Here is an 11,235-nt window from a genome sequence, read left to right as displayed (position 1 = left end):
GCTAAATAAATTCAGAAAGGATGCATTAAATTGTGTAGTAAATATATTTATGATGTTACAAAAGTTTTCTATTTCATGTAAATGTGTTTAAAGGAGAACTCCGGTCAATTTTTACATTGAGCTCATTTTATTGTACATTTGGAGTGCTGTCAATACAGAGAACAACTACAAAAATCGGTGTTGCCAACACCGTGTTATTCTATTTTTAAAATTTGCACCCTGTTGACTTCAATGGGGCAAGTACTAAACCTGCTTTTAGGCTCTTAACATCCTTGATGTGTCATTACAAGTGCACAGAAAATGTGAGTGATTCCTTCTGAGTGAACACGAGTGGATCTGACTGCAGTAGATGTAAAAGATATGTATAAAAATGATGTTATTTAAGCCAGCGCAAATACCTGTTTACATCCTGTTTTTCGGTTGAAGTCCAAAGTAATCGATTGCCGAGTTCACGCGCGTGATCATAGGTAACTAAACCTATGCGCGTGAACTCGGCAATCGATTACTTTGGACTTCAACCGAAAAACAGGATGTAAACAGGTATTTGCGCTGGCTTAAATAACATCATTTTTATACATATCTTTTACATCTACTGCAGTCAGATCCACTCGTGTTCACTCTGAAGGAATCACTCACATTTTCTGTGCACTTGTAATGACACATCAAGGATGTTAAGAGCCTAAAAGCAGGTTTAGTACTTGCCCCATTGAAGTCAACAGGGTGCAAATTTTAAAAATAGAATAACTCGGTGTAGGCAACACCGATTTTTGTCGTTGTTCTCTGTATTGACAGCACTCCAAATGTACAAAAAAATGAGCTCAATGTTAAAATTGACCGGAGTTCTCCTTTAAGTGAATTCATCAAAGAATGCTCGAGAAAATGTATCACGGTTTTCACAACAAATATGAAGCAGCAAAACTGTTTTCAGCATTGATAATAATCAGAAATGTTTCTTGAGCAGCAAATCATCATATTAGAATGATTTCTGAAGGATCATGTGACACTGAAGACTGGAGTAATGATGCTGAAAATTCACAGGAATATATTACATTTTAAAATACTTCAATTGTGAAAGTGTGAACAATTGTGAACAAAATGAAAGTACTTCAATTACTACCCAAAAATACATTATAAAACACATTTTTTCAGACTCTAAATTCTGATTGGTTGCACCAAGTTGCTTCATTTCACATATAAACTACATTACCAGGGGAATTGTTGTTGTTTTTATTATTATTATAATTAGGATTAATATAATTTACTATTATTTAACAATGGGGTTACACTTTATTTTAAGGTGTCATTACAGTGTAATTATACATGTAAGTACTGAGTAATATTAATTAACTACATGTACTTACTATAGGGTTAGGGTAGGATTTGGTTAAGGGTTAGTTACATGTAATTATGCATAATTTACTGTTATTACTACGAATGTAACATATGTAGCAAGGACACTGTAAAATAAAGTGTTACCAACAATGGTTATGGGGATTTTCATCAAAACTGTCAAAGCAGTAATAAATCTAAATAAATAAAGTTTATTTATTATTTATTTATAATAAGTTGTTTCCTTTTTTAAGCTGGATTTCATATAAGGATTGTGATATTAAATGCCGTGTAAAACCAGTGGATGTCCTGCAGCTGTGTGTGAAATAGTTTCTTCATGATTGACAGCGATGTGCTAAAGTGAGATTAAACATTCTTACAACATTTAAGAGGAAAGAGAGTAAAGAAACGTGAGCGCACAGCTGTGGTGTGTATCTGTGAAAGTACACTATTACACATGTGTTAGTGTGAGTGTGTGTGTTTAGTGTCGGTTGTGTGTACGGAAGTTTGGCCTTCTCGTCTCTCCCGAGCTCTTGTTTACACACTCACTCATTTTCCCGAATCAAAAAGCAGTGTTTGAACTTCTCACACACACTATCTATCACACTATCACACAATCACATCTAAATGTGCTTTTCAGACTAAGAAATGTCCTGAGAGAAATCTATATCCATATTTAGTCAAACATCACTTTTATAATTGCTCATATTAAGTTTAGTGATTTCAAAGCAACTGCTAACATCAAGTATTAAACTTCAGATGCAAATGCATAAATGTTAATGCTAGCAATCAGACTTGGGACATGATAAAACAGTGGGGAAAACTAATACTGAAGGAGAGGCAACTATACCTAGCAACCACCTAGAACACCCTAGCAACCACAAATTAACACACTTTAGCATCTGCATAGCAACACCCAAGTAACAGCATATCAGAATGATTTCTGAAGGATCATGTGACACTGAAGACTGTAATAATGATGCTGAAAATTCAGCTTTGATCACAGGAATAAATTACAATATATTCACATAAAAAAACATATTTCACAATATTACTGTATTTTGGTCAAATAAATACAGTCTTGTTGAGCATAAGAGTAAAGAAACTTCTTTCAAAAACATTAATAAATCTTATTGACCCAAACTTTTGAAATATATACTATACGTACAAACTCTGTACAATAATAAAGTTACCCATAAGCCAAAACGCACCACATAAAGTTGTACCCAGTGTTATGGTTTTCAACAAAAGAATTAAAAATGTTCTTGGCTGAAAAATATAGGCTAGACAAACTTTTAAGCCTAAAAAGTTTAAGCCTTTGTAACTTTACACACAATGGAAGTGAAACTATAAACCCTTTCTACTATATATATATATATATGACCCTTCTCTCAATCTCACTGTCTCTCTGTGTCCTTTAATCTTTCCATTATAGCAGCGTAAGAAGTGCCTTCATTGAGGAAACACACACAGTGCTGTATTTGCTGCAAACCCCTATGAGAGAGCTGTGAAAAATGACACTGTTGTTCTCATTGCTCTTTCTCATATGAGTGTGTGTGTGTGTGTGTGTGTGTGTGTGCGACTGCAAACACAGCTGGATCAAGATCTGAGGAGACCAACACTATTGCACCCCCAAACACACACACACAAACCAATAATCGGACTTGAGGAACATGCTTGAAGGAGAGTGATAACACAGACCAATCCTATTAAGGATCGAGACAGAGCATTTAGAGTTTAAATAAAGTCTAAAGCTGATTTGTTGAGGGCCAAGATCGATTTGAGTGACTTTTTGTATTGTTGTAAATGTTGCCAGCGAGTTCTCTCAAAAATCAAACCATCCTTAAAAAGCTTTGATAACATAAAATATATAATGCATCAACATCAATCCAAATATGATCACAGTTAAGTTGTATTTCACTATTCCACTGATAATCAGAGCATCATATTTCTTAGTTTGCAAAAGATTTATGTGTGCAAATATTGGAAACCGAGACTATCATGATCAAAAACTCTTGCTAAACATACAGATGCACACAAAGATGCACACATGCATGCACGTTCACATTAGCTTTCATGTGTCTATTCTTTGAAGTGGCCACTAGAGAACAAAAGCCTCAGTTTATACACAGCAGATCAGCAGGGAACACAAAACACACACACTATATACACACCTCAGCAGGGCTACTGGACATGAGGCTTTGAATATGTCAAAGGTCCTGTCATAACCACATCAAAGCCACACACTCGCGTACACACACACATGCACACTATCCATAAAGATAGATTGCAGTGGTGATACAAAAGAATATTTGATTTGCTTATAATGCAGTAAGATGAAAGAGTCCCTCAGCATGGGCCACAGAGAGGGCAGGCGTCACGCGGAGCGCTTCATTTACCCCCGACCAACCCGGCCATCCCCCTCTCCTCTACCTCTCTCCAGAAGTTTAAGTAGTAACATTATCATGCGTTCAGCTGATTCCAACTTCAGCTTTAAACAGATCTTGCAGTTTACTATTCAGTTTTCAAGCACTTTGTATCTTGTTTTTAGACTAAGAGAAATGAATCAACTTCCAGCCATCTTAATTCGATTACAATGAATATTATAATTAAGATCGATTGCATTACAATCAAACTTTTAACTACATGGTAATGTAAAGCCGTTAACCGTGTTAAACCAAACTGAAAGGCTTCATGCATTTTGGTCTTACAGTCCCACTGAAGTGCCTTGAAATGCGCAGCATTATTCAATGTGTTGACGTCATTTCCACTGAAACAGGAACATATTGAACAGCTCCTCCCCTTTTTTTAAATAACCAATAGTGTTACGTTTATATCACAGCTCGGCCAGAGCCGTTGAGCTCGGTAAAGCCAAAGTTTCCTCCTAATCTCTTCCATAACGCTTTAAAATATAGCATTCTGTGCAGAATTCAAATGTATCCGATATGTTTCGTGGTCTACGTCGACTCACGCATATGATCCGCTCTGTTAATGTTGCTTGACACTAATGTGAAACCAGACTTCATTCACCCAATGGCAAGCATATTTACACGGTCTGAATCGTTCCCTATCCCCTATGTAGTGGACTATGTGCCATTCATCATGTAGAAAATAGTAGTTGTGTGAACAAGTGACGGATTTCATCAGCAGCTTCATAGTCTAGTTATAATGTAGGGGGTGGAGCTTCTGATTCTAGAGAGCATTTGATTGGACAGAAAATCTGATGAGAAGCTGAAGTGCAGAGTGATGTCATCAAAATCATTGATCCATATTGGCGGAAGAGAGACTGTTTTTGAATGCTTATAACTTCTAAATGCGAATTTTGTCATTGTTTTGGAGTACACAAGCTTATAGATAACAAAATGCTTACATAGCCTATTCATAATAAAAGCAAATAAAAACTTCAGTTTTGATTTCATGGGGCATTTAAAGCTGGAGAACACAAAATGTGAGGAAAAACTACTGATTTGACAACAACATTTTTTTAACCGACTATAAAAACTATTCTGTTACGATTCTATTGGAATAGACAAGCATTTGTTTGCAAATCACTGACTTAGTATTAACAGTTAACATTCTTGATTAAATATTAATCATATTGGGAAAATGCTATCGTTAATTTTGCCGTTAATATCATTTTGAAACAATAAAACAACACAAATTCAACGCAATTTTAAAAAAGTGATTAAAAAAATATGTAGGCTATCTAGGGATATGGCGAAAAAGAATTGGTGAATCATTGAATCGGTTCATTGAACAAACCGCACGAAACAAATGATTCGCTAAAATGATTCAGTGCTACTGCCAACTCCGTGTTATGTTTCAAAATCCTTCACATAGCCTACATTCAGAAGAAGCTGATTAAATATTCTTCTGTCGTAATCCTTTACCCAGTGTGAATAGACGAGATGCCATTCATTGGACTTTAACTGCGGTGAAGCCACGCCTCCTCCTGCTGGTGTGGGCGGGGCTTAAAGTTTAGTACCGTTCTGAAACTCTTGCGCTGGAACTCAGTCAGTCAGTCAGTCAGCAGTTGTGCACGCGCATTGTCAGGAAGCTCACTGCTCAAGCCGTACGGACTGATCTGCAGAAAGAGAGGGAAAGTTTAGTTTGGACAGGTCTTTTACATCAAACAACAGTATGGAATCAGTAGTTTTTTGTTGTGTATAAATATAACTTTGTAAAAGCAGCGAAGAGAAGGAGTTGAGTTGACCCGCGCGCCTCTGGATAACCGCAGCGTCTCTGCGCAGTGATGGAGGTTTTGGGCTTTATGGATTTTGCGCTTTGGATTTCATTTCTCACGGGCTTCACGATGGCCAGTTACTCCGAAGACCAGTGCAGCTGGAGGGGAAGGTAAACTTCAACACAGAGTTAAATGCTTTCTGCTGGGTTTTAATTCATTGAGAATATTTTTACGCTTTTTTCAGGAATGCATTGATTTTTCCTGCTAGCTTCCATGATTTCTGTGCAATTTTAAGTGTGCAAAAAGCATGCAAATATTTATAATAGTAACCGTTAGTAAAATAATTTGTATAATAATAGTAAAATAAAGTAAGTGCAATACTTAAATCTATCTATCTATCTATCTATCTATCTATCTATCTATCTATCTATCTATCTATCTATCTATCTATCCAAGGATAGTTTGTGGATTATCATTTTGTGCAAATGGCAAGGGTAAATGTGCGCAAAAAGGGTAAATTGAGCATTAATTTATTAAATATATGGAAGAAATAAAAACATATAATAGGAAATGTGATATGAGAGTTGCAACGTCTGTTTCTATTAGTGCGGTATAGTTAAAAGACTGCAGTGAAAGTAACCAGTAGGAGGCGTTGAACTTTCCCTGCAACTTCAATACCCACTGGACAAATCCAAGCTTCAAGTTTCAAGTTTATTTGTCATGTGCACAAAAAGTCAGTGACAAATTGTAAATTGAACTGCTTGTGGTGAGGCACGGGTATTCTTACAGCAACACAATACAGGGAAAACATCAGAAGATATCAGAATTATGACTCAACTTTTCAGACCTCTTTCCGCACTGATTGTATATATATGCGCATATAAATAGTGTGTTTTCCCAATGGAGAAAGTTGAAGTTGTGTATATAGCCTGTAAATGTGGGGCTGAGTATAGACCTAACTATCCATTATGTTATAAGAGGAGCAAAAAATAAACAAGATATAAATAAATAAATCTTGATGCATTTACTAGTTTTGTGGACAGTTCAAAATAATTTGACAGTCAAATAGAGAACTTAAAGGGATGGTTTACCCAAAAATGAGAAAAAGTAATTTGACTTTTAATAGTTGTATGCTTGCACTATATTTAATGTGGATGAAGGGACTCAGAGTGTTTTGGTGTTGCTCTGGTTAACCTCTGGTTTGCATCTCTGCAGTGGTCTCTCTCAGGCGGTGAAGAACGTGGAGCAGGTTTGGTTGAGGTGTGCGGAGGGTTCGGTGGAGTGGCTTTACCCCGCTGGAGCGCTGCGTCTCACACTCTCGCCCCGTCTGCCGTGGAGCGCCATGGTCCCAGGAGAGTCCAGCAGGAGCCCGGTGTCGGCCTGCGTCAAGCCGGACCAGCACTGGGGTGGAGCTCAGCTTTACCTGGAGAGAGACGGGGTCCTGGAGCTTCTGGTGGGAGACGAGACATCCGAGACGCCCGGCCCGGTCCAGGTGCGCTGCTTCAGTGCCATGCCTGGGGAACGAACAGCCCTATTCCTGCAAGCAACGCCTCACCAGGACATCAGCAGACGCATCGCAGCGTTTCGCTACGAGCTGAGAGGGGATTGGATGGCGCAGCCGTCAGTCAACACGGATCCGACCGGCAGTGAAGGTGAAGATATAGTAGTGATATATAATGCAACAATGAAATTGCTGAAAAGATTACGAAATCTTTACATGGTCATTTCTGAGCATTAAAGGGATAGTTCACCCAAAAATGAAAATTAGCCCATGATTTACTCACCCTCAGTGTATATGGTGTATAGAATCAGAGTTATATTAAAAAATGTCCTGGCTCTTCCAAGCTTTATAATGGCAGTGAATGGCCGTTTTTGTTTTGAAGTCCATAAAAGTGCATTTTTATGATAGATAGATGCACTTTATTGATGGATGGATGCACTTTTATGATGGATGGATAGATGCACTTTATTGATGGATGGATGCACTTTTATGATGGATAGATGCACTTTATTGATGGATGGATGCACTTTTATGATGGATGGATAGATGCACTTTATTGATGGATGGATGCACTTTTATGATGGATGGATGCACTTTTATGATGGATGGATGCACTTTTATGATGGAAGGATGCACTTTTATGATGGAAGGATGACCTTTTATGATGGATAGATGCACTTTTATGATGATAGATGCACTTTTATGATGGATGGATGCACTTTTATGACGATAGATGCACTTTTATGATGGAAGGATGCACTTTTATGGACTTCAAAAGAGAAACGGCCATTCACTGCCATTATAAAGCTTGGAAGAGCCAGGACATTTTTTTAATATAACTCTGATTGTATTTGTCTAAAAGAAGAATGTCATACACACCTAGGATGACTTGAGGGTGAGTAAATCATGGGCTAATTTTCATTTTTGGGTGAACTATCCCTAACCTGACGAGTCCTCAACCCATTCAAACACTATGAAACTATGCAAGGTTGGAGATGAAGTTCTCCAAAATTATGCTGAGTTTGAGTTGCCCTTTGACCTTTGGGAGGATGGGGGTGCAGAACGAGGATCATGAACAGAGCATTCATTCAAACTTTAACGAGACTAGAACTTTAGAGTGAGTTTAGAGTAGATCCACCATGTGAAGAATCCCACAACTTGCTCCTTGAAAAGCACTAATTCGTCACTTTTACTTTTTCACCTGTAATCGGAGCATTGCAATGATTTAAATGTAACGTTTTAGGTCGTCTCAGCTGGGCTGCTCCTTCCAGCCAGTTGTGAGAAATGGGGGAGGGAGCGTTCGGATTCGAGGAGCGGAAAAGACGAGGGGGGAGGAGGGGGGAGGGAGAGAAAGACAAAAGCTTAGTATTGGGGGGGTTTGTCTCCATAGAGAGCCATTTCAGAGAATTGCATGAGAGCACAGTCGCCGTGGTAACGGGGGGATTGGGGGGGAAACCACACAACTGAAAAGCGGATCTTTTGTTCTGAGTTTTGGGAGCAGAGAGGAGACAGGGAAGGACGTTTAAAGTTTTAAAGGGCCAACAACTTTCTCTGCTTCACACCCACACGGACACCTGTTGCTCAGTGTGAAAGTGCACATGTGGAGAAATGAGCTCGAGCTGCAGTCGTTTCAACTTCTAATTATCATGACTTTAGTAGTGAAGCCCTGAAGTATGGCCGAAATCTAGAGTGCAGAATGGATGTTGAGTTGAGAAAATGTTATCAGTGCTAATAATTTATATATATATATATATATATATATATATATATATATATATATATATATATATATATATTTCAGCTTGTTTCTCATTTTGGTTAATTTCATGTACTAAAATTGTAATAAAAAGGAATATAAACTATATAGACAAATAAAACTAATAAAAATGACAAAAACAATCAAATCACAGAAAATTTTACTAAAATTAAAATGGAAAATATAAAAATAAAACCAAATTAAAAATATTAACAAAAATAGTATATCAATGATACTAAAATAACTCTCATTCAAGAATGTGTGCCAAAACTATTTAGCGCTTATTAATTTGTGGTCATTTTAACAACAACAAAAAATGTAAAAAAAATAATACTAATTAATTTGAAATTAATTTTGGAACACTTTCTGAATCTTATATTTCAAGTTCTTAGAAGTTTCAATGTTGACAAATATGAAGTTGAAACAAAAAAACATAGACGTGACCGAGGACATTTAGATTAGCATAGCCTACTGTCTCATTTTCATTTGTTTCAAATGAATTAAGTCATCTACCCTGACTTGAAGTCTGGTGTTTTGACTAGAAACTACAGTTACCATGGTCAATTTTTGTAAACGCATCTATAGAAACATCCAGAATCTTCCAAAGATGTGTTTTATAAGATCAGCTGTTCAGTTTGCCTACTTTACGAGCCCGTATAGATCAGCTGAAGGAACAATAGAGAGGAAGAGGGAAGTGTTAGTGATCTGGATTCATTACACACCTCTCTCATGAGCTTTGATGAGGTGAGATGGCTCACACCAATCAGAAGGTCATTCACTCCATCACACCTCCACCGTAAAGTAGCAGCTGTGTGTTACACCTCATCTTGGTCTCATTCTCCTCCTCTCTCTCTCTCTCTCAGGAGCCTGCAGGCCGTGCAATAACACCGAGATTCTGATGGCTGTGTGTACTAGTGACTTTGGTGAGTATTTGAATTTAGTTTTTCTTCCACTTTATTAGGATAGAGGCGTCTTTATCCGGGACGTTTCCACTAAGGGTGGAGAGCAAAAACCTCAAACCTACAACCTTAAGCCACCAATCCAGATCTTAAACCTCTACGCCACACTTTCTGTTGGTTTAGTTTAAGATCTGGACTGGCAACCAGGAACAACGTCACAGGTTCAAACACAAGTAGGGGTCAGACCTTTAGTCTGCAACACACTGTTATTTTAATATCATTGAGATACTATTATGGTTTCTATTAATATTTAGAATTAGATTTTTAGATTTTCCATTAAAAAATAAATAAATATATATATATATATACACTTTTTTTAAAAAATATGTCTATATAGTTTTGTATATGAAGAGTTCAGATGCAAAAGCCTCTAAGTGCCATCTGAAATTTTCTTCTAGAATGATCATTTTTATCAAGCTCGTATATTTAAGTTCAGTAATTTCACTTAAATGACAATTAATAGGTAATTTTCATTCCCATTGAAGTGAAATTACTGAACTTAAATATACAAGCTTGATAAAAAATGATCATTATAGAAGAAAATTTCAGATGGCACTTAGAGGCATCTTCACTCTTAATATATAGTCAGTATTAGTTTTTTATATTTCAGTTTAAGTTATTTTAGTATTTTATTTCAGTTAAAGTTCAAATAATGCAAATAGTTTTTAAGGTTTTAGTTTTAGTTTGCTTCACAGCGTTACTCCTTCCAAACTTGGACTGTAAATTGCTTTGGATAAAAGGCGATTTCTGATTTATTCGCACCAAACCCAATCTGCATTAATCCAATGGGTTCATTTAGCCTCATCCAGCTTTAATTTCTGGTTTGGAAGGAAATCGTAAACCAACCAAAGTAGCAAAAGCTCAAATTTGATGTTAATTAGCAATATGTCAGCTTTATCAACAATCCATCCGTGCTAATGGAGCTTTCTGTGTTTCTAGTGGTCCGAGGGAACATCCGTTCAGTGGAGACGGACTCGAATCTGAAAGCGGCAGTGGTCAAAGTGAGCGCAACTCGAGTTTACCGGCAAAAGTTCTCCTTGTTCCCTGAGTCGGGGCGTCTGACGCGGTCCGGGGAGATCCGGACACCTCTGCAGTGTGGCGTTCGTCCCGGCGCGGGGAGCTTTCTCTTCACCGGGCGCGTGCACTTCGGGGAGGCCTGGCTCGGCTGTGCTCCACGCTATAAAGACTTCCTGAAGGCGTATGAACAGGCCAAACAATCCCTCATGATCCCCTGCACTCTGGTGAACGACTGACGGAAGAAGAGCGAGCGCGTGCCAAACGTGACGGACCCTTGATTCCGATTCGCAGGGTCTGAGATGAAACTCCTGAACGCAAGAAAGAAACAAGTTCAGGAGAACGGAGAATAAGACACTGAGACAGAAACAATTCTCAGAGCCGATCACTGGATCAAGATGGACATCGGAATAAGGACATCTGGGGTTACTGTGTGTCTGAATCCACCGGTTCAACCCTGATTTCGGAGCCTCTTTTTTTTAAACTCAGGAAA

General features: G+C 37.9%; 1 protein-coding gene across 1 annotated transcript in view; it reads left to right on the top strand.

Moving 5' to 3' along the window:
* Positions 1–5,339: 5,339 nt before the first annotated feature.
* Positions 5,340–11,235, top strand: part of metrn (meteorin, glial cell differentiation regulator) — a 7,297-nt gene continuing 1,401 nt past the window's right edge. Inside the window, exons 1-4 of the mRNA XM_081352469.1 lie at positions 5,340–5,682; positions 6,728–7,164; positions 9,633–9,692; positions 10,668–11,235. The exon at positions 10,668–11,235 is cut by the window's right edge and continues 1,401 nt beyond it. Coding sequence (XP_081208595.1) covers positions 5,582–5,682; positions 6,728–7,164; positions 9,633–9,692; positions 10,668–10,981 — 912 coding nt within the window. The 5' untranslated portion in view covers positions 5,340–5,581 and the 3' untranslated portion in view covers positions 10,982–11,235. The remainder of the gene's footprint in view (positions 5,683–6,727; positions 7,165–9,632; positions 9,693–10,667) is intronic.

This window comes from Scardinius erythrophthalmus, assembly GCF_964197995.2.
Source record: "Scardinius erythrophthalmus genome assembly, chromosome: 22".
Classification (NCBI taxonomy): Eukaryota; Metazoa; Chordata; class Actinopteri; order Cypriniformes; family Leuciscidae; genus Scardinius; species Scardinius erythrophthalmus.
The sequence above is the reverse complement of the archived record's forward strand: the minus strand, read 5'-3'. Positions and strand labels throughout refer to the sequence as shown.